The sequence below is a fragment of the Lontra canadensis genome, unplaced genomic scaffold (assembly GCF_010015895.1).
Source record: "Lontra canadensis isolate GAN:19392208 unplaced genomic scaffold, GSC_riverotter_1.0 scaffold110, whole genome shotgun sequence".
Lineage (NCBI taxonomy): Eukaryota > Metazoa > Chordata > Mammalia > Carnivora > Mustelidae > Lontra > Lontra canadensis.
Genome location: NW_022631104.1, coordinates 3,995,344 through 4,021,794, shown reverse-complemented (window position 1 = coordinate 4,021,794; position 26,451 = coordinate 3,995,344). Strand labels below are relative to the sequence as shown.

The 26,451-nt window shown below is 49.8% G+C and overlaps 1 protein-coding gene across 1 annotated transcript; it reads left to right on the top strand.

Annotated features, from left to right (window-relative positions):
- The first annotated feature begins 4,724 nt into the window (after positions 1-4,724).
- Positions 4,725-21,349, top strand: DHRS7C (dehydrogenase/reductase 7C). The gene is made up of 7 exons (XM_032839879.1): positions 4,725-4,869; positions 5,091-5,250; positions 13,788-13,900; positions 15,448-15,658; positions 17,293-17,385; positions 20,124-20,279; positions 21,077-21,349. Exons 2-7 carry the CDS (start codon positions 5,097-5,099, stop codon positions 21,283-21,285), a joined length of 936 nt encoding a protein of 311 aa, XP_032695770.1. The 5' UTR covers positions 4,725-4,869; positions 5,091-5,096; the 3' UTR covers positions 21,286-21,349.
- The last annotated feature ends 5,102 nt before the right edge of the window (positions 21,350-26,451 follow it).

Here is a 26,451-nt window from a genome sequence, read left to right as displayed (position 1 = left end):
GTTAAACAGGTTTTAACATTAAATTGGCCCTAACAATGGGAGAGGGAGAAGCTGGCCAAGTAGGGAGTCCGATGCGGAACTCGATCCCAGAACCTGGGGATCATGAGCCGAGCCAAAGGCAGACACTTAATGACTGAGCCTCCCAGATGCCCTATTTTCTCTTTTCAACTAGGAAATATTTTAATATACATGAGCTGATGTAACAGAAGTCGATGGAACAGAAGTAAATGCTTTGTCATGGTCGCCACAGATCTCTCTTTTTTAAAAAAGAAAAGAAGTATATTGTAAGAGGCATAATGAAAGCCTCACATCCCCTCCCCATCTCTTCCTCCTTCTCTCTCCCAGGTCGTAACCACCATCCAGAAGCCACATCTGCGCATGGTCACGCACATTTACTGTGCACACCAGTATCCACAAACTGCTGATGAGAGGGTCTTGTCTGACTTCACATTTTATTTTATCTTTTTCAAGGTTTTATTTATTTAATTGACAGAGAGATAGAGAACACAAGCAGGAGGAATGACAGACAGAAGTAAAGGGAGAAGCAGACTCCCCACTGACCAGGGAGCCCAATGTGGGGCTTGATCCCAGGACCCCGAGATCATGACCTGAGCCAAAGGCAGACACTTCACTCACTGAGCCACCCAGGTCCCCTGCAAAACCAAACTCTTAAATATAGAGATCAAACTCGTGGTCTCCAGAGGGGTTGCCTAGGAGGATAGACAAAATAGATAAAATAGAGGCACAAACTTCCAGTTATAAAATAAATACGTCACAGAGACAAAAAGCACAGCATAGGGAATATAGTTATTAATATTGTAATAACGTTATATGGTGACAGATGGTGACTCACTGATCAAGGTGAGCACTGAGTAATGTTTAGAATCATCAAATCAATATGTTGTACACTGAAACTAACACACCGTTACATGTTAATTACACTTAAGTTAAAAAAAATGTTTTTAAAGATAAGTAGGCTCTCAACTTCTGCCTAACCTCATCCTACTCACCTGCTCCTGTCCCATGCTCTGGCCTCTCTGTTGCTCCTTGAGAATCCCAACCATGTTCTGCCTTAGGGCCTTTGCACTTGCTGGTCCCTTTGCCTAGAACTTCTGTCCCCCATATATCCTCATCCCTTCCTCAGGCATCCACTCTAGCATCATCTTTTCACCAACAATTTCTGATCGCGCCCCATGAAGTGAGAGTGACTTATTTTCCATTTGCCTCCTCTCTCCTCCTGGGATAGACCCTGTGATGGGCCACTCAGATTCCTCTTCACTGACGAAATTGTTACCCCAGCTGCCAGTGGTATGGTCAGCAGATAGCCAGTGCTCAGCCCCCTCAGGAACCACCCTAGTTAGAGAGACCTGCACTTGGACCCAAGGAGGCAAAGAAGGCACGAGTCCATTGCATTAAAACTCCATGACACCGACCCGTGTTGATGGACCACCTTTGCTTTTTAAAGGAAAATGGTAGGGCTGATTTTTGGTGGAGTCTGCTTGATACCCTGGGATCAGCTGGAGGTGGGCAATACTGCTCAAGATTGGCTCTGACACACGGTGGAGGAGGAAGACCTTCCATGCACAGAACTTGGAGCAATACCTATTGTCCAGTTCCTTTGGGAGGAAAGATGGCCTGAGTTAGAGATCTGCACAGATGTATTGGTAGTTGGTTAATGGGTTGGCCAATGGGTTGGAGGCTATGGAAAAAAATTGGAGGAGAAGGAAATTTGGGGAATGGATATGTGGACTATCCTCTTGCAATGACACTGAGTATGAAGATGTTTGGTCCTGTAAGCATGTCCCCCAGAGACTAGTCACTGTACAGGGGCTGTTGTTAATCAGGAAATCAATGCCCAATGCTGTTAGTGTTGGACTACCTCTCTTCCCAGCGGGCCCCGTGCCTGTTCAAACACACCATGGCATCAGAGGCTGGAAAGAGAGCCATCGAGGTATTTCTTCCTGCTTTGGCAGTAAGAAATTTTTGCTAGTCTCCATGACTATGGAATCTGCTGGACAGGCCCCCACTCAAGCTCTAGCTCTTACTGGGCTACAGTACTGCTTTTTCTATCCCTTGTCTGACAAGGTGTTAACAACTTCTCACTGTTGCTGGTCTCTGTGGTCCTTAGCAGCCCTAGTGTGTTTCCTTAACCCTTCCACAGCCCTGCAAGTGATCCTTCCATTAAAGTCTCTTGAACCATCCATGGGGATTTTGCTTCCTGCCTGGACACTAAGAGATTCCCTGGGCTTTGTTTCCCCCTTCTAGGACTTACCACCTTCTGACATACTGCAGGATTATTTCCTTGTGGACCCACGGTCCACTTCCCAATACTAGGTGGCTAAAAAACCCCACAAAGGCAGGTCCGGTAAGGTCTTTACTTCTTTCAGAGATGCATTCCTCAGACTTCCTCTGCCAGGCTCATGAGAGCTGAGCAATAAGGAACAGTTGAAAAAGAAATGAAGGAATCAATGAATGACATTTACGGACAACTTGGATCATCTTCTGGAAACATTAAAGTAAAACCTGACACCATGATTCTGGTTATTAGTCTTTGGGTGGAATGCTGGCCCATGATCACTGTTTACAGCAGCATAGAAACTGCACCTAGAACATCTGTACGATCGCAGGGAGGAGGGAGATAGTCTGTTGGTGTACCTGGTCATGGATAACCATTGTCCTCTTCAAGTACTGAAATAGAAAGACTGCCCTTAACTATTACAGGAGACCCAGGTAATTCCTCTTTTATAAAGGATCTTGTACCACAGTGTGGTTTGTCCTCAAACAAAGCACTTGTGAATTGTCCAACCACAGCAGCCACCATGCTTGGATGAGATAACCAAAGAACGTCTATATTAACCAAGCCAACATTGGCAGGTAGACATTATACCATGATTAGGATTTTCAGCTTCCCAATGCATGCTGTTCTGCTAAGAGAAAAAAATGCTCATTGGAAGTTTCCCCATCCCAAATTTCAATGAATAGTTTCATTTAAAAATACCTCATCTCGGGGCGCCTGAGTGGTTCAGTGGGTTAAGCCTCTGCCTTCGGCTCAGGTCATGATCCTGGGGTCCTGGGATCGAGCCTTGCATCAGGCTCTCTGCTCAGCAGGAAGCCTGCTTCCTCCTCTCTCTCTCTCTGCCTGCCTCTCTGCCTACTTGTGATATCTCTGTGTCAAATAACTAAATAAAATCTTAAAAAAAAATACTTCATCTCAAGTGTCATTTTCAGCAGAATGAATTAAAAATGTGTGGTATCAGGGGGCCCCTTGTTCCACTATTGCTTTTGGCTCAGGTCATGATCTTGGGGTCCTGGGATCTGAGCTCAGCTCGAAATCTGCTTGAGACTCTCTCCCTCGTCCTCTAACCTTCTCGCTTGCATGCACTCTCTCTCTCAAATAAATAAATAAATCTTAAAAAAAAAATGTGAGGTATGGCCACACAATGGAAAGGAGCGATCTCCAGCCTCACGCAACAATATGGATGCAAACATCATGGTCAGCAAAACAGTAGCAACTTTGTGACTCTACTTAAATAAAAAGCTTTAAAAATCACAGGTAAAACTAATATATGTTTTTCAAAGCTAGAAAGTAAGTCACTCCTCGGGGGCTGGAAAGGGATATGCTGGGGGCAGGGGGACAGGTCGACAATGCTCTGTTTCTTGATCTAGGTACCGGTTAGAGGGTATGTTCAGTTCATAAAGATCCAGAAAGAGCCACACTTATATCACATATGCCTATGTGCACATTTCTGTATGTCTCTTTTATACCAACAAAAGTTGGGTTTTCTTTAATGTCTCCAGACAGCCTAATTTCTAAGGAAGAAATACCATTTCCTCACTCCTACCCCTGGGGCACTTCTCTTTGCCCCTCTTCCAGCTCAGCCCAACACACAGGAGGACATCACTGTTGATTGGTCTTCCTGTTTCTGGCAGTCAGAACCCTTGAAGAGGCTTTTAGTTCTTTATGTGTCTTTATTTCTAATCCTACGGCATTCCATTATGTAAATAAAAATTGAGCATTTGAGATAAATTCTTGGTGTTCTTTTTTTTTTTTTTTAGTATTTTATGCGTAAGTTATGTCTCCGCACCACGTGGGGCTCAAACCCACCACGTGGGGCTCAAAAGATCAAGAGTTGTGTGATCCACCGACAGAGCCATCCAGGTGCCCCAAATTCTTAGTGTTGTTAATCATTCAAGAGGACAATAGTTATCCTCTTGGGAGCTGTGTCTGTGCTGGGTTAATACACGGTATCTTTGTCTGTCCTGCCAAGAGCCGTGCAGGATGAGATTGCTATGCCCATTTTATAGACAAGGAAGCTAAGGCCCAGGGAAGTGAAATAGTTTAAGGAGAAACACCCCAAACTCTGCTCATGGCCCGCTTCCTAGAGATTGAGTCTTAGCAAGCTCCGTCTGCTTAACCATTTTTCTATCTTTTTGGTCCCCAGCCAGAAAGGGAAGGCCAGAGGGCTTGCAGCCACTCCGGTCTGAGCTACCTAGAAGCCTCTTGATAAAGGATTATAGGAAAGGAGGGCGGGGATGTTTGCACTGACAATCCTGGGTCCTGATCCCTAAGGCCCAGCCTCGAACTGCAAAGGAAACCTCCAATCATCAGGCACACCGGCGAGCTTTAAAATTCCTGGCAAGAACTCTGAAATCGGACCCGGCCAGCATGTGTCCCTGAATATCAGAACAGACACTATATTTACCTTGAAAAGCCCTTCAGTGCACTGAGAGTTATAAATAGTCATTAGGGCCCAAGCGAGTGGCCTTAACACATGGATTTCCTTCCAAAAATGCAGACCCATTTTAATTAAATTTGCCACTAACCTCTGGGAGGGCAGGCCCCGGATTCCATTTGCTTTTGGACACACCGTGAGTAATTTCCTATTCATCTAATATTCAGGGATTAGCACGCTGTCTGGGTGTTTAGCCCAGAGGCAGCCCTCCGGGAGCTCGCACAGAGCCTCGCTCCCTGGAGAAGACACACGGGTGCGCGGTGAACCCACCCTGCAGCCTGGGGCCTCCCCCTGCACCAGGTGTCCTCATCAGAGTCTCTTTGCAAAGCCAAGTCCTTTCCCCTCTGTTTCCCCCAGAACAAGATGGGAGTCACAGCCGTGCTCATGCTGCCTCTGCTGCTTCTGGGAATCAGCGGTCTTCTGTTCATCTACCAAGAGGTGTCCCGGCTGTGGTCAAAGTCAGCCGTGCAGAACAAAGTGGTGGTGATCACCGATGCCATCTCGGGACTGGGCAAAGGTAAACCAGCTTGGCCCCCCACCCCGTGCGCACTCCCGACCTTAGGGATGAGAGGTGGTAGGACGGCGTGCGGTTGACCTGCTAGGTGGGAGGGAGATGGATGCTGCGTCCTTTCCCAGTGTCTGTCATTAGCCAGCAAGTATCCTTTTTGGGGGCAGGGGTGGGGGCGCTGCATCTCCCAAGCGGGAGAAATGAGGGGATTGGGAGAGTCAGGCTTGCAAACTCAGAGCGTCGGGGCCAAAATGGGTCTACAGATGTGATTTGGTTTTGCCTTCATGGGGTTGCAGAAATTTTGAAATGCAAAGTCCTTCGCTGGGGAGACGTACCAACTATGAGCCCAGACTTGGGCTCTGGGTTGAATTCTGGGTTCCATCGCTTACCACCTGGCGACTGCCCTGGTCTGCTTTGGACTTCCCATCCAGGAAAGTGAGGATACTGATTGTCTCTACCTCATGGTGTTGTTGGGGAATGAATGAATGAAGGAATGAATGGATAGTTGGAAAGCATGTTGAACCCCTCAAGTGTCCATAATGTAATAACGATAATGAACATATTAGGCTGAAATATGTGCTCTCGCTTGCCATATACCCCATTCAGCCCTAGTGTATCACACTCAGCCTAATTAGCTCAACCATTTACCTCCTGTTCTTAAAGGCACATATGTCTATGACCCCTGAATTGGATGGTCTCAGGGGGCCTTTCTACTGCTGGCTTAGGTCTGTAAGATTCTGACATTCTGACTCTCTTTCCTAACAACGGAGGTGGCGCCCGCACACGGTAATCTGGGGGTACTTTTTGCTCTTGTTTTTGTTATCTTCCGTCAAACATAGAACCCACATGTCCCAGCGCTTATTAAGTCGCTCACAATCCTCCACGGAGCCCATTACCGTGCCATGTTTTAAGATGAGCATTGCCCCTTCCAAAGAGCCCCCACCCCACCTGGGAGGACTGGTGCCTATTCCCATGGGACTGCCATCATGAGAACGTTCGGAACCTCCTGTCTGGGAATTCTCTAAGAACTTCCTTCCCTTGGGCCTCCCAGGGGAGCCAATCCATATGCTTTGAAGACAAGCTCCATTTCAGCGGGTGGTGAACTCAGGCTCACCGAGGGACTTGAGAAAATAAAGTACGAGGCAGATAAACCGGTTCCCTGTGGGGCCCATCATGGGTCCCAGAAGCAGTTCCCAAGGAGGACGTCTTGGATCCTCAGACCCAGTACTCAGAAGCAAGAGCCTGGCATAGAGTAAGCATTCAAAAAAAAAAAATAAATAAAAAAAAAATAAAGCTTATTTAATAAATGTCTTTAAAAGCAACCATCTTAGGAGGGAAAGACACTTAAGTATGTGCTTGTACATTTATTTGATTTGTTGATTTCTGGCCAGAGTCCGTTATGATCAGAGAACACATTCTCTATGATTTCTTTGAAATTTGTGGAAGCGTGTTCCGGCTACAGCCCGTCTCGGTGAACTATCTGCAGGTTCCCAGAAAGGGTGAGCATCCTACTGTCTTTGGGTCAAATGTCCCACAAAGCGTCGATCGGATCCTGCTGGTTGAGAAGGCAGCTCTGTCCCGTACGCTCCCGATTTCCTGGGTTACTAGCTAGTGCCGTTCTACCTACCGCTGAGAGGCGTTTAATTGTCTTGCAAGCTTCTTTAACTTATGCTTGAAGTCTCCTTCGGTTATGGTAATGCACTGTACAAATTGGGTACCCGGAAAATCCATCCCAGGGGCAACGCGGCATCTTCAGAGGAACGCGGTCTCGTCGGTGTCGTGAATAACGTGTCCTATGGACCCACCCCAGAAAGGAATGCAAAGCAGAAAAAAAGCAAGTCCAAATAGTAGAAGCAATCCGAGAAGCTGGGCGTGTGTGTCCTTAAATAAACACCTCGCCAGAGCACACAGCTGACCGCAGCGATTATAGGTGGACGCGGCTCCCTTCCTGAGGTCCGAGGCAAGAAGAAAAGTGAGGGGCACAGTGCCGACGACACAGGCCAGGCTGGGCCCGCAGCGCACCCCGCGCCACCCCCTGAAACCTGCCTGGACCCAGGGGGGTAGTGCTGGAAAGTCGTAAGGAAGCAATGCCAAGCTGTTGCCCAGGGAAATCAGACCATGATCAGGACATCGGACCGTTGCCCCAAGCCCACCCAGCTCAGCCGTGTCGGGGATCGGGTCACTTTGTACCCACTGTGTCTGCACTTAGCCACCGCACTTGAACTTGAAGTGTTTGTGAAACTGAGGGCTTGCCTCCCAATCATCGGCCTCTTACAATGGTCCCCCGGCTGTCCTTTCACCTTGTCCTCTCCCTGAAATCAGGAGGTGGCCCCAGCGAGGCTAGGAAATATGTGTCCTGGTATGTTTGCTGCATGAAAAGGACATCTTGATGCTACCCTTCCCAACACAGGGTAAATTGAGCTGTGGTCAAGAGCTGAGCTGATCGAGAAGCAAACCCAGGGCCGCCTGAGTCTGCCAGGGTCTGCGTTTGCAGAAATGATGTATTTGGGAGGGTCAAGGCTGAAGGCTCAGCCTTGCTGTCCCCCAGCAGCAGTCACACCACCTGGCTGCTGCCTCCCATGGCCCCCACCCCCGATGGCTGCTACTCAGTTACGGCAGAAGGAAGGGAAGAGCGGGCTTTCAGCTTCGGGATGAAGTCTCTTGTAGGGAATTCTGTTATAAAATCTAATATAATAAAAAAAAAGATTTTCAGGTAAAAAGAACAAGAAACACACTAGAACCCCGCCTGCTCGGGAATACTTCACCCTGTTTCCTTTGCTCCTTTCTGATGCTTATAAATGTAGCCTGCAGTGATGGTTGCAGTATTCTGGGCTCGCAGGAGTTGGGGGGGCGGGAGTGGGTAGCTGAACAGCCCACCCCACTCTCAGATTCACAGAGCAGAGAAAACCCTTCCTCTGCGTCTTGACTTTTAAAACCAATCTGATAGTCTCATGACTTTTCAGATCGCTACTTGATTATACAAAACCCTTTGGGCATGATGGGTCCCCTCCCATACCATCCATCCATCGATTCAGAAACTGGGATGCCCAGGCCAGCACGAGAGAAAATGTGTGGATTTTCAGTGAAGGGAACACCCCCTTCCACCCACTCACCCGGGGCAAGTGGCCGGCCAGCTCGCTGCTCTCTCTCACCCCTCTGGGGCTGGACGGGTGGGAAGTGGACAGGAGAGCAGGAAGAATCCTTATGGGACTGACCCTGTCATCGGGATTCAAGCTCTGCGGCCCAGCACCTGTTTAAAACCGAGTCTGGCTCTTTCTCTGTGGCCACTTCTGTGGGTCCTCCCCAGGCCCTCCCTGGGAATATCCGCCCACCCTTTCTGCAAGGCCTGGACCCTCCAGTTGCTCACCCCTCCCTCAGACCCTGGTATTAGGGCAGATGCTTCTCTGGGGCCCTCTGTTCTGATGAGACCCGACCAGGGTTGATAGCAAGAAAAGGGAGTTTATTACTTGGCATGAGAAAGGAGATCACTGAGGGTAGCTCCCAAAGCATTGTCTCTCAGAGCAAAAAGCAGAGTGTGCGTTCACTGACCCGACCCGTGAATACACACACCCCGTAAGTGTCAGCAGGTGCAGAGGAGGGGGTCTGAGTGGGGTCTGTGTGGGGTAACATCAGACCTGGCCTCATATCCCACGGGACACTAATTGGGCACAAGCCCCAGCCAGGGGCAGAGATTTTAACAATATCACAAACAAGGTCCCACACCTTTGATCTAGTCGCCTTGAAATCCTGACTCCTCCGGTTTCTGCCAGCCCCGTGGTCCCCTCAGCCTCTCACGGGGATCTTGAGTTCCCACAGGTCAGCACCTGCCACAACAGGTTAAGCCTCTGTGGTTGGTTCTAATTAGCTACCGCCACTGCCCTGCTAACGGAACCTGGGGCAGAATTCAAAACAGCTCCCAAAATGGTCAGGGCTTGGGTCTAGCCCACCGTGCTTATGGGTGGGGTCTTTGGGGTGCAGACCGAGCCCCTGGGGCAGCCAGTCCTCCTCCTCCTCTGCTCTGCTCTGAGCACACCTGGTGGCCCCCTCCTCATGTTAGATATTGCAGGTGGACTCAGACCCCAGCCCCTGGCTCCCCATTGCACAGAACTTATAGTGCGCTGTTCAGATGGTCCCAGTGGCTCCCTGCTCCCTGGGACAAAGATAAAGGGCAAAAACTCACATCGCAGTCCTCTTCCCAAATCCTCCCTCAAAGTCCAAGCTCTCGCTCCTCTACCTTGCCCAATTTTGCATCCTATTTGGAGGGTCAGGCATACTGAACTCCATAAATGGGGTTTTAGTGATTTCCTTTGAAAATGTGCCTCTTGGGGAACGCCTGGGTGGCCCAGTCGGTTAAGCATCTGCCTTCAGCTCAGGTCATGATCCCATGGTCCTGGGATGGAGACTGGTATCCAGCTCCTTGCTCAGTGGGGAGTCTGCTTCTCTCTCTCTGCCTGTTGCTCCCCCTGCTTGTGCACTCTCTCTCTGACAAATAAAATCAGAAAGAAAGAAAGAGAGAGAGAGAGGAAGGAAGGAAGGAAGGCAGGCAAGCAGGAAGGGAGGGAAAGAAAGGAAGAAAATGTGCCTCTTGGGTTGGCAACTAACTCCAAAATTTTGTATCTGTTTGATCTTGGTGCTTTGGTCAATCTTTCCGTTTTAAAATCCCGTTAGACATGTGTATGTACAATTTAATATCCAATCACACACACACAGTCAGGTGCATGGCAGGGAAACAGTTTCTGCAACATCCATTTTAAAGGCTTCAAATATTCGACAAATACCATCATGTATCAACAACCCCCTGTGATGTTGGTCATTAACAACCATTTCCAACTCTTTGCTGTTACAATAGTACCCAGATAAACAACATTGTAACTGTGTCCATGCAGACGCTCCTAATTATCTCCTTAGAACAAATGCCCGTAAATGAAATAACAGGGTTCAAGTGTATATTTAGTTTTAAGGATTCTGACCAATTTTTTGTCCAAAAGATTGTGGCAATTTACACTGCCACCAACAGGGAACGTGTGACTGTCCCCAATTTTGTTCTTGATTTTCTGATAGATTAAGAGTAGTGTCCTGTTTCAAACTGCATGTCTTCATTCTTGGCACGGAACTGCTACCTTTTGTAAGTGACTAGCTCTCCATGCTTCTCTTATGACTTACTTACCCGTCTCACTAGCTAATTTCTTCATTAGGGTCTTCATCTGGTTTTCTTACTGACTTATAACAGTTCTTTATAGATTCAATAAATTTGCTCTTTCCTGACATTTTTTTTTCCTGACATAGGTGTTCTGAATAGGCTCCATCGGCACCTGGGTGGCTTGGTCAGTTAGGTATCCACCTCCTGATTTTGACTCAGGTCATGATCTCAGGGTCATGAGACTGAACCCTGCATCAGGCTCTGTGCTCAGTGGGGAGTCTGCTTGAGATTCTCTCTCCCTCCACCCCTCCCCCTGCTCACTCTCTGTCTCCTTCTCTCTAAAATAAATAAATGAAATCTTTAAAAAATAAAAATACATAGGTTTCCTCCATTCATCCTGGTCTTCATTTTCATTTCCGTTTTCTGCTGTCGGGAAGGTTTTTTGTTTTTTTTTTTAAGGATGAAAAAGTCTATAAATGATTTCTGTTATGATTTCTTCCTTTGGGGTCAGGCTTACAAGATCTTTCCCCAAAGCAAGGTTATTTATTCATTTCTCCTTTCTTCTAGTTCTTGTATCGCTCTGTCTTAACATTTAACTATTTAACACATTTTAGTGTATCACTTCCTCCCCAATAGTTAGCTAGGAGTTCAAATACCACTTTTGTTTTGTGTTTTGTTTTGCTTTGTTTTATTTTTCAAATACCACTTTTTCAATAGCATGTTCTTTACCTACTGATTCGTCATGCTAACTTTACAATATACCACATTCTTATGGATTCGTGGCTCTATTTTTTAAAAGAGTTTATTTATTTGAGAGACAGAGAGAGAGCTAGAGAGCACCAGTTGGGGGGGAGGAGAAGCAGGCTCCCCACAGAATAGGGAGCCCAACATGGGGCTTGATCCCAGGATGCTGGGATCATGACCTGAGCCGAAGGCAGACACCTGACTGACTGAGCCACCCAGGTGCACCTCTTGGCTGTCTCTCTCTTTTTTTTTTTTTTTTAAGATTTTGTTTATTTATTTGACAGACAGAGATCACAAGTAGGCAGAGTGGCAGGCAGAAAGAGAGGAGGAAGCAGGCTCCCCAAGGAGCAGAGAGCCCGATGTGGGGCTCAATCCCAGGACCCTGGGATCATGACCTGAGCTAAAGGCAGAAGCTTAACCCACTGAGCCACCCAGGCACCCCTCTTTTTTTTTCTTGAAGATTTCATTTATGTATTTGATATATAGAGAGAAAGCACAAACAGGGCGAGGAGGAGCAGAGGGAGAGGGAGAAGCAGAGTCCCAGCTGAGCAGGGAGCCCATTGCGGGACTCGATCCCAGGACTCTGGGATCATGACCTGAGCTGAAGGCAGACGCTTAACCGACTGAGCCACCCAGGCACCCTCTTGGCTCTATTTTTAATCAGCATTTCTATCCATACTTAAGAACAGCCACGAACTTAAGCAGCCACAAACAGGCTGTTTTAATTTCTGTAGCTTTATCATGTATTTTAATAACTGATAGAATTGGTCCATTCCTATTGCTGTCTATCAAACTGTTCTTTGCTTTACTTGTGCCTTTATTATTCCAAATAAGGCTTGCAAAGTATCCAAGTAAAGGTTAGGATCTTGTCATCCCTTTCCAAGACATGTTGGAATTGTAATTTATTGCATCAAATTCCCTTGGAGGTGGATTGACGTCTTCATTGAATTCCTCCATCCAGAATGGTCATGGACAGCCTCCTTCTCCATAAAGCACCAACATTCAGAGAAATCATCCCGTCCCTGTGATCCCAGCAACTCAAGGCAACATTGTTAACACTTTTATTTCTTGATTCAGGTTTCCCTCCGTCAGCAGAGCTGAGCACATCCCCCCTCCTCCCTGCTCTCAGCCTCATGCAGTACACCTGTTTCTAGACCTCACTGGGACCTTCCATCCATCCTCCACCCGGCCCCTATCTGACTGAGACCACATGGTCCAGCCCTGCAGCTGCTCTCCTCCAATACCACAACCCCCCACTCATGATGCCCGCTGATAACCCATCCGGGCCCCCTTCTCTCCACCTGCATACAGCCGTGAGATCGCTTTGAGCCATTGCGTTCAGGATACCCAGCCTCCGGTGGGCACCCAGGGCTCCCCAGCTATCCCCCGGCATCCTGGCTCCATCAGACCCACTGCTGGTTGGTATAAAATGAGGCAGTCATAGGTCCTGAACACCTGGGAGGTGTTGGTGGTGTCTTCCCAGGTCCCTGTATGAGGCCAGTTTCTCTATTCCAGAGGTGCTGTGAGTGTGGGCTGCAGGGCTCACAGCCTTGATCTCTGCCGGTGGACATTGCTGCCCCTGGGAGTTACAATAGCCTCTGCCCCTGCCCCGGAGGGAGACAGCACACAGTCCGTAGACCCAAGGATATAAAAAGGCTGGTCCTTTTGCCTCCAAGTGGGACATCTCTGCCATTGGGTTTACACTCCAGAGCCTTCCTCTGACCCAGCTGAGGCTAGACTTTACCTGAGACCTTACTCCCTCGTAGATTTTCTCTGAAGAACATTCCCTCAATAAATCCTGACAGACTGAGCCCCTGTCTTTGATTCAGCTTCTGAGAACTGCCCCTCCAAGACATTGCTTTGTGTGGTTCCCATGGGAATTAGATGAACTAATATATATAACTCTCTTTCTTGAGTCTGTAGAACAGGTAAACACTCAAAATACATTAGCTTTTATTGTTCTTAAATATTCTTGCTGATGTTCTTAAATATTATTGCTACACAAGAACACTGTGTGTCTATTTTTTTTAAGTAGTCTCTACGCCCAGCATGGGGGCTGGAACTCACATCCCTGAGATCAAGAGCCAGGTCCCCCCCCAAATACTTTGTGTCTACCCAGCCCTTGCCCAACTGAGAAGGACCCATGTTGGGTGAGTCAGGAATTGCTTCAGAATAAAAGTAACTAGACACAAGGCAGGTTTACTTTTTAAATAAAAAGAATCCTTACTGGCGTATCTAGCCACAGAGAAAATGTGTGGGAAACTGGGGGGATTAGGTCTGAAAAAAAAAAACCACCATGGCTCTTTCCAGGATCTTTAGATTAAGATATAAGGAGGACTTTGATCCCAGAGGGCTAGGTGGACAGGAAAGAAGAAACCTTCTGCCCAGCTTAGGGAAGAGTATCTTACAATCAGAACCATCCCAGGACGGAAGGGCTGGCTGTCTCTGCTGTGAGCTCCCCTTCACTGGAGGTAGCCATGCAGAGGCTGGAAATGACAAAAAAATATTCCCAGTCCTGGGGGAAGGGTGATTGAAATGACCTAGGACTCATGGCCATAGGACGTTGGAATTCTTTGAAATCTTGAATTCCTACTACAGAGGCTCATCGTCCGTGGCTCCATCCACACAGTACGCCCTGCCCTCTTTCCTTCTTCCTCCACAGAGTGTGCTCGGGTGTTCCACACTGGTGGGGCAAGGCTGGTGCTGTGTGGCAAGAACTGGGAGAGGCTAGAGATCCTGTATGACGCCCTCATCAGTGTGGCTGACCCCAGCAAGGTAAGGCCTTCTGGCAGTCTGCTTGGGGAACTCCTGGGCACCCGTAACCTTCATTGACTGCTGTGTTAGCAGCTCATGGACAAGGCGGATGAGATCTGGTGCTTGTTTTGGGGGAGTGGGAGGCCGTGCTCTCCCTAATCTCGACCCAGGCATGTCTGCCAGGCACATTCTCCAGACCAAGAATTTGCTCTCTGGCAACCCACCCTCCCCACCACCTATTGTATTTAAGTCAGAATCAGAGAGGATCCAGAAGCTTTAGGAAGGCACAGGTATGGGCATGATTATAAATGCTTATGGCTGATTTTTAAATCAGGCCGGCTCAGTCGGTAGAGCGTGCGACTCTTGGTCTCGGGATCGTGAGTTCGAGCCCCACGTTGGGTGTACAGATTACATAAAAATAAAATCTTCAAAATAAAATAATACCTCAAAGGATATTTCCTTCCAAGAAGTCGGAGAAGTGAAGTCACTTTCCACAAAGCCGCTGGGAGGTGAGACCTTCTGGGAGGCTGAAGGTTTCAAAGAGTTTCTGGAACACTGTTGAGAGAACTGCCTTCAGAGCTGTCTTCACGGTTTGGTTTAGTTTGGTTGGGTTTGGGTTGGGTTGGGTTGGTTCACTTTGGCCCTGATGTTGAATTGCTTTTTGGAAACAGTCAAAAATAGTTCATAGCAAAGTCCGCTGCTTGAGGGGAGGGAACAAACGGGACAACACAGAATTCAAGTTCTGTTTTGGGGCATGTTATCAGGTCTTGAGTTAAAAGGAGGTTCTGAGGTCAACTGTGTGGGAAATGCAGAGTAAAGTCAAGCTTGTCTGGTGCATCCTTTACTGCAGGACTTTTCAGAGCCTTTGATAGGTGAATGTGCATTGTGTATCCCCAAGCAGGGCATATAATAGTCTGTGTTTCCCAAACAAATTTGATCCGGGAACCCCCTCATCGGGACTAATGTTTGTCAAATGCTGGGATTACATTTATCTCATGGTAGCATTCATTTTCCAACCTGTTCCCCGCTCTAGACCATGAGGAGCCTCAATGGCAATTGAGTGTCTAGGGCCGAACGCAATACCTGGCACATAGATGGTGCCCCAAAAATATTGTGTGGAGTGTACCAGTTTGGTCAAAAACAAAATGCGGCTGCAGAGCATGGTGATGGAGTCTCCTGGGGCTCCTAAGCCAATCTGGAAACCCATTTGCAGAAAGGAGCTCATATATATTATTATGGCATCTCCATTGGCATCCGTGCTCGGCCTCCTCTGTAAAGGGTGATGTTCATTTGGATTTATCAGTTCTGGTCCCTTTGGCCAACAGTTCAGACTTCTTACTGCATTTTTGCATGTTTGGATTGCTGGTGGTGTAGCGATGGTACCCACGAATGGATTCTCCATCAGCTTCCTTCCTCCTCGAGCCATTTCTGCTCTTTCCTTTCATTTTTATTTTGTAGTCGTTCCATAAGCTCTGAATTTCCAAAGGGTGGCTCTCAGCTCGAGGGCTCTAGGGTCTGCCAGAGGGAGGTCTTCCCAACATGCCTTGACTCTCTTGTTGGCTCAGCAGACATTCACCCCAAAGCTGGTCCTCTTGGACCTCTCAGACATCAGCTGTGTCCAGGATGTGGCCAAAGAGGTCCTAGACTGTTACGGCTGTGTGGACATCCTCATCAACAATGCCAGCATGAAGATCAAGGGGCCTGCCCATAAGATTTCTCTGGAGCTCGACAAGAAGATCATGGACGCCAATTACTTTGGACCCATCACACTGACCAAAGGTCTCGTGAGTTTGACCTTCCCACCGATTTCTGGGCCACTGGCTGCTAGAGAGGGCTCTGTTACATAGACAGTCCTCCAATTCTAGATGGAGTCTCCACTCCCCCTAGGAAAAAAACCCTACTTAGTTGGTGAAAGCTTTCAGCATTCTGGCTATAAATGTTGCTAAAAGAAAAGGGATTTTGGAAGTTTCTTACTAGTATATTCCAACTTCCCTCTCTGGGAAATCCCTCTCCCCACCCAAGCCCTGCCCTTTATCCCCCCTTCTCACTCATGTCCATGGCTCCCCCTCCAATCCCGTCCCACATCTTTGGACCGTTGTCCTCATGCATGATATATATTTGATATATCTACCTTACCCTTGATCTGTTCCTAACCATGTCAGTTGGTCAAGGGTAGAAGAGTTTGGCCTCAGAAATAAAGAAGGAAACGGTTTATCCCCAAACTACAAGAGACCCAGCATTGTGTCAACCCCTTTGCAGAAACAGGGAGGGCAGATCTCTCTCAAGGATAAAATGTCCACTCTTCTGGGGCACTGTCTCACTGCCAAGTTCAAATGCAGCTCCGGAACGTAGGGGTTGGGGCTGGACTTGTCATGGAATAGAACCAAGAGTTGAATCACCATCCCCCACAAAGGTTATCAAGGCAGGACCCCAACAGGGAGGCTACATACATGGAGAATTTCTGGGTTTAGAACGTGGGATTGAGGAAGTGTGATCTTAGAGCTGCCTTCTGCATAATAATGGGGTTTGGGGCACCAGCACAGAGGAAGGGAGAGTTATCTCAAGCAGAAAGATGACTTTCCAGAGCTTCTGAAATGAGGCCCCAGAGATAACCGTTTCTTCCAGTCTGGTCCCTCTGAGGGTTCTGGGCCAGGCCTCTGAGGGTTCAGGGTTTCCTGGCATGGAAGTGAGGGACGCAGGGAGTGGAGGGGGTCGGGGCCAGCCAGGCCTGGCTCATCTCCCTGGTTGGGCCTCTAACCTGCTAAGAGACCTGAGTCCAGTCACTAGCTCTGGGTCTCAGCTTGCCCATCTGCAACATGCCAGGGCTCAATGTCAGTGCCATTCTGAAAGCCATCTTTTCGTGTTTTTTGTTTTGTTTTGTTTTGTTTTGTTTTGTTTTGTTTTGCCATCTCCCCATTCTACCTGCACTGTGATCTATCTGTCTCTAAATTTCTGCATTTTCACATGAGTTCATTTGTAGGGGAATCTTTAGAATATCACCATAAATTAAGAGCCTCCTTCCCTCTCAATAAACAGAAGAACTCTGAAAACAGAACCAAGTAGCAGGTTCTCCCAAGGCACAGGGCTCTTTGTTAAAAGATTTAGAGAGGTGTTCAAGACACGGGAGGATTGTGGGGGATCGAAATGGGATGACCTGTGACCTTTCTCCCCACTGAGATCTGCATGTGGGCTGGTCACTGAAAACCACCCAGAAATGAGCGGCTGAGCCCAGCCCACTCTTAGGAAACACGGGATCACTGGGATCAGTGATGTCCAGGCTCCTGCCCAGGGTCCTGCTGTCATCGAATCACCAGGGAGGTAGAGGGGCCCTGTGTGAGGAAGGGGGTCCGGGGGAGGGGTCTGCCTGCCTCAGTCTCCCATGTGTAACCGTGACTCTGTCCTGTGCTTTCCAGCCCTGCTTCCCGACATGATCTCCCGGAGGACAGGCCAGATTGTGTTAGTGAATAACATCCAGGGGAAGCTTGGAATCCCATTCCGCACAGCTTGTAAGTTGCTACGACAGAAATGTCTCGTCTTACGCTATATGTCTTATAAGGGATGTCCTGTCTAGCACTAGGCACGTGGCTATAAGGGAGGGGACATCCACAGGTGAAACAATCTATTGGTTTTTCTTTCATCCCTTCTGTTCCCATTTCTGAGCACCTGTGACTTGGAGGTGACCAGAGAGGTGACCTCTCCCCCAGAGGCTCACATCCCCCCAGGGGGTCAGGGCCAGCCCTGGCTGAACACCGTCTATGCCTCCTGCCTGGGCGCACAGCCCCCGCGCAAACGCCCGTTCTCCATAAAGATGTCTTTGAAGGACAGGAAGGGTTACAACCCAGAAAGAGGAGACGGGCGCCCATCACACAGTGGCAGAGGGATGGAAGCTTCAGGGGAAGGAGGAAGGGGAGAATGAGAGATGCAGATTTGCAGGAGGGGTGCAGAGAAGCCCCAGAGGCAGGAGTCCTTTAGGAAAGTCCAAAGAGGAGAGAGATTTCTCCATAGATGAACTTGGGACCCCGCTGAGGAGCTACCCTCCTCCCATGAGGTAGTCTGTGGGAGGGCAGGGTGCGTACCTTATATATTTCTTCTCTTATTTTTAGAGAGAGAGAGAGAGAGAGAGCGCACGTGTGTGTGAGTGGGGTTGGGGGGAGGGGCAGAGGGAGAGAGAATCCCAAACAGATTCCCCACTGAGCGCGGAGCCCAGGGTGGGCTTGATCCCGGGACCCCAAGACCATGACCTGAGCAGAAACCAGGAATCAGATGCTTAACCAACTGACCCACCAGGCGCACACCCCCCCACAACTTCTTTTTAATTACCCATTAAGTATTGTCATAGAGTGGTTTGTAAGAAATACATATTTGGTCTTTGTCCCATTTCTGGCCCAGAGCTCTTAAAACCCTTGAATTTCCTAAGTGATAAGAGTGATCAGAGTGTCTTTTGTCATGTCAGTGAGGTGATTTTGGATGTCGCCTAAGGAGGGGGGCTGCTTGCCTGAGGGGCCAACCGTGTAATTAGGGGGTGGGACTGGAAGGGGCTGGAGATTGAGTTCTGTCATCCCAGGCTTGATTTAACCCATCGTACCTATAATGGAGCTGCCGTAAAATCCCAAAAGGTGGGGCTTCGGGGGGCTTCCAGGTTGAACACAGGGAGACTCGGTGGAGAGGGAGGTGCCTGGAGAGGATCTGGGAGCTTTGAGCACCTTCCCCCACACCTCAGCAACCCCCCCGCCCCAACACCCACGCCCTGCATCTCTTCCATCTGGCTGTTCCTGAGTTCTGTCCTTCTGTAAGAAACAGACCATCCACTGAGTAAAAACTTTCCCCAAGTTCTCTGAGCCGCTCCGGCAGATGAACTGATCTCAAGGAAGGGGTCTTGGAACCTGAGATCTCCCATCCGCTCAGTAGGAAGCACAGAAGACAAGGGGGGCTTGTGACTGGCCTGAACTAAGCGGGGACAGGGGCCGTCCTGGGACTGGGCCCTTAGCCCGAGGGCTCTGACTTCATCTGCAGGTAGACTGCGCAGAATGAAGTGGCCGGACACCCAGCTGGTGTCAGCGAGTCGGTGCAGCCAGCAGAAACCCAGGCATTGCAGCAAGGTGCGGAATTGTTCAGTATTTCATTATTTAAATACAAGGACATTTCAGTAAAAATCAGGCTTTCCAGCTTCCTGAGCAACAAAAGGTCTGGCACCACCTTCCCTTCTCTCCCCCGGGGGTGCCCCTGTTGCCTTCTATATGGGTTTTTACTGGGGGCCCTGCTGCAAACTGAGTGGCCCCTCCTCCAAAGGGCTCCTCAGGGGTGGTCCCACCTTGCCAGATCCCCACCGCAGCTCTGAGAAGCTGTCTTGTCCCCGTCCTTGTCTTCTGGGAGAGGCCCTGGGGCCCTGCACCCCTGCGTTCTTAACCCTGCGTGGTGAGGGGCCGAAAGCTGGCGAGGGCTGTCTGGGAAGCACGTGCCCCACTCCCCACTAGGACGGCCTCAGAGGGGGCTGGGTCTGCTGGCAGGGGTCCGTGTGATGGCAGAGACCACGGGACCCCCACTCCCGGCCTCATTCAGCCTCCAGCTGACACCCCCGAAATGGGAAGCTGAGATTCATCAGACCCCAGAGGTGGCTCTAAGCTCCCAAGGCTATAAGAAGTGTCCCCTCCACTCTTGTGACATTTCTGGAAAGGTTCTTGTTTACCCAACCCATGGCCTCGTCCATTTGCAGTGGATTCAGTGAGAGTAGCTCAGGCGGACAGGACCTTGGAGGAAAAGGGCTGGGAAGTGGGAGGGGAGACCTGCTCTGGGCTCCCAGGGGCTGCCCGCTGGTACTGGCCTTATGGGGAGGGAATCACTTGGTACCAACCTTAGCGGGAGGGAATTGGGGATTCATACCTGGGCCAGGTGTCCCAAATATATTTCCTCTTTCCATCTTCGCCATCACTTGCCAATGGGGATATTGTCCCCATTTTATAGGTAGGAAAACCGAGCCTCAGATAGGGAAAGCGCTTTGCCCAAGGTCCTCTAGCGGACAGGTGTTTAAGCGGGATTGGATCCCAGCTCTGCCTCTGTGCACCACTCCCCGAGGGCTCTCTGTCCTCATCTGTGCAGTGAGGGGCAGGGCTGGGTGACGTGTGGGTCCTTGTCAGCTGAGATGTGGGAACGTGCCTGCGGGCCTCTGTGACCCACGCTCTCGCGGGGGAGCAGGGCCGGCCTCCCCCTGCCCCCCCGCACCCACCCTGGCTGGTTTCTCTTCCAGATGCTGCCTCCAAGCACGCCGCGCTAGGCTTCTTCGACTGTCTCCGAGCCGAAGTGGAGGAATACGATGTTGTCGTCAGCACCGTGAGCCCCACTTTCATCCGGTCCTACCGCGTTGATCCGGGCCAGGGAAACTGGGAAGCCTCCATCTGGAAATGTGAGCTTTCTGAGGGAATCTGGAGGTACAGGGGCCTGGGAGGGGGCAGCCTGGTGTCACTGAGCCTGGAGGTGTGTTCCCGAAGCCCGAGACTGGGGGGTTGGTAGAGCCCCACACCCGGCTAACAGAGGGGAGGGGGCCCCCAAATTTTAGTCTCAAGGCACCAACCAGGTAGACAGAATCCTAACCCACAACCAGCAGACCAAGGCCCTGGCTAGGCTCTGTCACTCACAGGCTCTCTGACCTAGGCCATGGGCCTGCATCTCCGGAGGCCTCAGTTTCCCATGCAGAACAGCCAGATTTGGTCTTCAGGACTTTTCTATCTTCCCCAACCCCCCATTGTCCCTTCCCTGGCAGGCTGCATAAAGCCAAGGCTGAAAGTCTGGCATGGGACTGCCTGCACTTGGAGCTTGCCTCTGTTGTACACTCAGTGTTCGAACACAGGCAATCCCCTTAATCTCTGTGCCTCAGTTTCCCCTTTAGAAAGTGAGGAATGATGGTAATACCGGCCGTGCCTAAGCGTTGGGAAGACTGAAGGTTCCGGCTCAGAGAGGCTTTATGACAGCAACCAGCATACAGCAAGCGCTCTGTAAATGCAGTCTAATTACTGCTCTTCTAGAATATTCTGAACAGGGAGCTGTTTCACCCTACCCAAGTCTCTGTCTACGCTAGGGAAGCAAGAGAACCCAAGATGTGGACAGGTGGTCCCAGCCCACGACTCCAGGCCCAGCCCTGGCCCCATCCCTCTCTTTGGGTGCCCAGAGGTTGTAACCCCCGCCCCTCCTGGGGGCTATTAGTCTTTTTCAGGAAGCTGACCTATGGGGTGCACCCTGTGGATGTTGCAGAGGAGGTGATGCGTACCGTGAGACGGAAGAAACAGGAGGTCTTCATGGCCAACCCCATCCCCAAGGCCGCCGTGTACCTCCGCACCTTCTTCCCAGAGTTATTTTTCGCCGTGGTGGCCTGTGGGGTGAAGGAGAAACTCAGTGTCCCAGAGGAGAGCTAACTTCTGGGGGCCAGATGGGTCACCTCACTGGGAATAAAGTCTTTCCTGGCAAGGTGCTGGTCCCCTGTCCTTTCCACACGGGGGCCCAACACAAGCCTACAACACATCCCTAACCTACACCTGCCTTCCAGAGATGTTCTCCACCCCTGTGAACATGGCCCGGACACCAGCCCAGTCTCTGCAGGGTCTCTGGGTCTCTCCCACTCAGCATTCCCAGGGCACACCTCCAGAAGCTTCCCTACTCTGTAGGGTGACACTGAGCAGAAGAAAATCAGGAACCATAATGGGTCTGACCTCCATAGAGACAGGCACGCAATCATGCAGACACACATGCATGGGCACATATGCACGTATGCATGCACGGGACACACACACATGCACGCACCCACACACACGCACTGGGGCCATCAGCCCGCTCAGGAACTTAGAAAACCACCTCCAGTTTATGTAAGACTGACTTGCCCGTGTCCACCTCCAACAAGAGAAGCCGGACTTGGCAACCCTGAAGGGTTGCCCTGCCAAACAACTTTCCAGAATGGTGGAGATATTCCACCATCTGCATTGTCCAAGGTGGCAGCCACGAGCCACAGGTGGCCACTGACCACTGGAAATGAGTTTTATCGCCCCGGCATGAATGTGAATTAAAACAGCCACACGTGATTGGAGGCTCCCAGATCCATGGCACAATCAGAATCCGCCTCTTCCCTGGAACTAATGGGTCCGAGGAGGGAAAACGTTTATCAGCTGATGCTAAGGTGGCCCGGGTGGGGTGGGGGGCGGATATCTACCTCACTCCAGCCTTCTGGTGCGTACTCAAAGCAAAACTCCTTTAACACCACCCTTCTCGTTGCTGGTGGGCATCCTGCCGAGGGTAGTTTCTCATACACAAAGCAGCTCATGATTCTTGGGATCTTGGAAAGCGTAGGGAACGTTTTTTTGCACTAATATCGTAACTGCTGATTCAAACTTTTCCAATATGCATAAATGAAAGAGGGCTCAAATGTCCCACTCCTGGACCCAAGCCGCTTACAAAATCGAAATATATACAGTACGCATATGCACGTGTAGAAAACTGAATCTAAGCAGCGAAATGCCCAGGGTCATGTGATCACTGCAGATCCCCCCGGCCCTGGCCCAGCCCCAAGGATAAGGCTGATGTCAGGATGTGGCTTGGGTCACAAGAATTTAGGAGGGTCCGCTGAGAAGCGGGCAGAAATTAGCTTCAGGACAGGATGCACTGGAGCCACAAGGACTCCAAAGTGGGGGGGTGGGGCTCAGAACTCCGACCCTGGGACTCCACTATAGAAGCCATATGGAGAACGAGGCAGCAAGAAGGACCTCCCGTGTCCGTGGGTCTGCCCCATGTCCCCCTACCCATTGGCTGCAGTATGTGGAGTGGCCGCCAGGTGTCACTGTGGCTCCAAGCTGATTCTACATCCACCTCTCCATAGTCTCCCCGCACAGCACAGGAGCAATCCCGCAAATTTCCAGGCAGTTCCCAGTCTCTGATGAGCATTCCCCTCTGTGAACCTGTTCGGACTTCAGGAACCTTGAGTCATTGGCAGGGCTGACAAGTCCACAGAATAGGAAATTCAGGGAGACCGTACTCTGTGAGATACTCAGGGCAGAGCTGGGGCAGCTCAGGGAGGGGGCTTAGGGGACGGGACTGAGTCAGAGTCATGGAAGCCAGTGACCATCCCAAACCACTGAGTGATGCTGCAGAATCCCTAGTCCCCCCCAGCCCTAGTCCCTTCGAAATGTGACCTGACTTGATGTAACAGGTTAACATGAGGTCACACTGGGTAGGGCGCACCCCTAATTCAATGAAACAGTCATCCGTATGAGAGCCATGTGCAGAGAGACACAGAGGGAGAATGCCACGTAATGACCAAAACAGAGACCGGAACACTAGAGCTACAAGCCAAGCAACCGGCAACCACCAGGAGCGACAATGAGGCAAGGAGGGAAGAGCTCTCCCTTACGGGTTTTGGGGGGAGGGGGAGGATGGCCCCGACACCCCCTTGATTGCAGACTTCTGGCCTCCTGTATTGTCTCACAATACATTCCCACTGTTTAAAGCCCCCCAGCTTGTGGCAATTTATCCCAGCAGCCCTAGAAAACGAATACACCCCACTTGAGTGCACAATTGTTTCCAACCTGGGTCTTGACTGATAGCCGAAGCCCAGAAGAAATCTATGAGGCTCCTCAGGGAAGGTCAAGAACCAGAGGACATCGGGCCAATCTCTCAAGGAGACGCAAGCATCCTTGTAGGTATGCTTACCACTAAGCCCAAAGAACTACCAGATCTGTATGTCATCAGAGTCAAGTAGCGCCTAACCAGAGGGCCCTACTTGTTCCAAGGTTGCTAGTGGGGATTCCAGAAACTAAAATAAAGCCCTGTAGGGACTCAGCTGTCATCTCCAGAATATTCCAAGCACATATGCTCAGTGATATCAGCAGAGGAGTTGGCTGCGAGGGCAGGGCTGAGGATCGAGAGTCAGAAACACAGAGCCTGGTGCTCTTCCTGAAGGTGGAGCATCCAATCAGCATGGTGGGCAGGGTCCAGGGCAGGAGGACAGCCCCTAGATCAGCCGCCCAGCAGCAACAGGCAGATGTGGTCTCCTGAGCCAGGAAGGACCCCACCAGCTGCCACCCTGCCTCCCTAAACCTTCCTGGAAATAGGTGGGTCTTCTTGGACTTGGAATCCCTCACCAGAATAATTGATAGATTGGTGGAGACACAGGAAGGAACCAAAGTGGGTCCCCTTGGTTGTCCTGGGCCTCTCACACTTGTTACCACCCCATCTCCCATTTGAATCCTTGAGAATTCAACAATGACTTTGGGGGTTACGTGTGGCATAAATGCAACTCAAACATCTACTCACCTAAGTAACTGGAAAGCCTATTTCAGGCATGGCTAGATCCAGGCAACCAAATGGTGCCACGCCACCAGGATTCAGTCTCTTTTTTTGTTTCTGCGTGTGTTTTGTTTTTTTTTTAAATTCCATTTCTCAGGAACATATTCTAATGGGTGGGCTCCACTCTCAACAGACTCCCCCCTTCATCGGGACAAGATGCAAATCAACAGCTCCAGGCTCACGCTCTACCTGCTTAAAACCTAAAGAGAGATTCTTCTTTCCCACTAGTTCAAACTAAGCTACTGACACCCACTGGGGCCATGTGACCATCTGGAAATTACCAAGTGTTGGATTACCCAGGCCTGGGCCATGTGTCCATTTTAGAGCAGGAGGGGGTGGCGCAGCTCTGATGGGCAGAATGGAAAGGGGTGGTTTCCCCAGAGAAAGTGAAGATGTTCTTAAAAGATGAAAGCGAGGGGCGCCTGGGTGGCTCAGTGGTTTAAGCCTCTGCCTTCGGCTCGGGTCATGGTCTCGGGGTCCTGGGATTGAGCCCCACATCGGGCTCTCTGCTCGGCGGGGAGCCTGCTTTCCCCTCTCTCTCTGCCTGCCTCTCTGCCTACTTGTGATCTCTGTCTGTCAAATAAATAAATAAAATCTTAAAAAAAAAAAAGATGAAAGCGAGAACACATTTTGCAGGCAAAATGGCCTTTCTTTGTACAGTTGGCCATTGAACATAGGGGTTAGGGGCACTGACCCCCACACAGCCAAAAAGCTACACATAAAACAAAACAAAACAAAACAGAAAAGTAAAAAAAAAAAGCTACACATAACTCTTGACTCCTCCTCAGACTTAACTACTAAAGCCTCCTATCGACTGGCAGCCTCACTGATATCATCAATTCACACAGCATTTGCATGTTATAGGCATTCTCTACTGTATCCTTGCATAAAGTAAGCTAGAGGGAAGAAAACGTTATGAAGAAAATCATAAGAGGAAGTCCATTTATGGTACATTCCACTTCCCCCTCTGCACTTTTCTGTCTTGGGGTTTTTTTCTAAAGCATAAGAATGCTTTCAGCCCTTGACGATGCCGTCCAGAATTGCAGAGGAGTTAATGTCCCCAGAGGGACAGGGTACAGGAGTTGGCAGGCAATGAGGGGCAAACGTGAGACACATTCTATGGGGTTCCTGCAGGTTCTGGAACACGATTGAACCCAGCTGCTCACAGGGGAACCAGCTCTATAAAGTGCACTCTACTGGCTTTTCCTTCTGCCTTTCCCTGTCCCCCAACTCCCTGCTTCCTGGGTTACCACCTCCTCCCAGTCCTTGTCCCAGGCTCTGTCTTCAGGCAAACCCCAGCTAAGACTAAAGGCTTTTTGGAAGGTGGCTCTATTTGAAGATAGAATATCAGAAAACAGAATATCAGGGATACATGGTTGACAAGAGATTGAAATGTACTCAAACTCGTTCATGTAAAAAGGAAATTTATTGAATAAGGGAAAATTATCTCAAAAAACAATCACCAGTGTTCTTTAAAGCTGTAGTTTGGGATGGGGCGCCTGGGTGGCTCAGTGGGTTAAAGCCTCTGCCTTCAGCTCGGGTCATGATCCCAGGGTCCTGGGATCGAGCCCTGCATCGGGCTCTCTGCTTAGTGGGGAGCCTGCTTCCTCCTCTCTCGCTGCCTGCCTCTCTGCCTCCTTGTGATTTCTGTTTGTCAAATAAATAAATCTTAAAAAAAAAAAAAAAGCTGTAGTTTGGGGGAATTCCATTCTCTCTTTCTCTCCCTACAGAGTGTTTTGTCTGATTCTTTTTCTGCGTCTGCCCCATTTTCTCTTCTCTTTGTCGGCTCTCTTCCTCTGTGTTTTCAGGACTTCTGCTCCCAAGCAGCTCTGGCTTGTCCCGGCCCTTGATTTGCTGCAATGTCAAATCTGACCCTAAATGCACAGAATCTCAGAGCTTGATTCTCCAGGGCGAGCTGAGTCTCTCAAACGTCCCTCACCCCATGACAAATTTCTGGGGTAGAAAAACTGGCCAGCTTGAGTTTGGGCATAAACACATGTGATGAAACTCTAGAGGAGGCAGAGAAGGGTCTGAGGACATCCCTAGAATGGTTATCCCTGGGCCGGGCCGGAGTGGGGACATGACCAGGCAGAGGAACCATGACTACAGAGAATGCTGGTCAAAGTGGTATCTTTCAAGCTGAATGGTGGGACCATAAGCGGCGGCTCTATTTTTCTTCTCAGACTGTTGGCATAGGTAATTTACACTTCTGTGTTTATGACCATTTCTACACGCTGAAAGACAACAGT

Coding starts and splice junctions, on each gene's coding strand:
- DHRS7C (XM_032839879.1), top strand. CDS start 5,097: ATGGGAGTCACAGCCGTGCTCATGCTGCCTCTGCTGCTTCTGGGAATC. Junction 13,901..15,447: donor GTGTGGCTGACCCCAGCAAG/GTAAGGCCTTCT, acceptor TTGGCTCAGCAG/ACATTCACCCCAAAGCTGGT. Junction 17,386..20,123: donor AATCCCATTCCGCACAGCTT/GTAAGTTGCTAC, acceptor TTTCTCTTCCAG/ATGCTGCCTCCAAGCACGCC.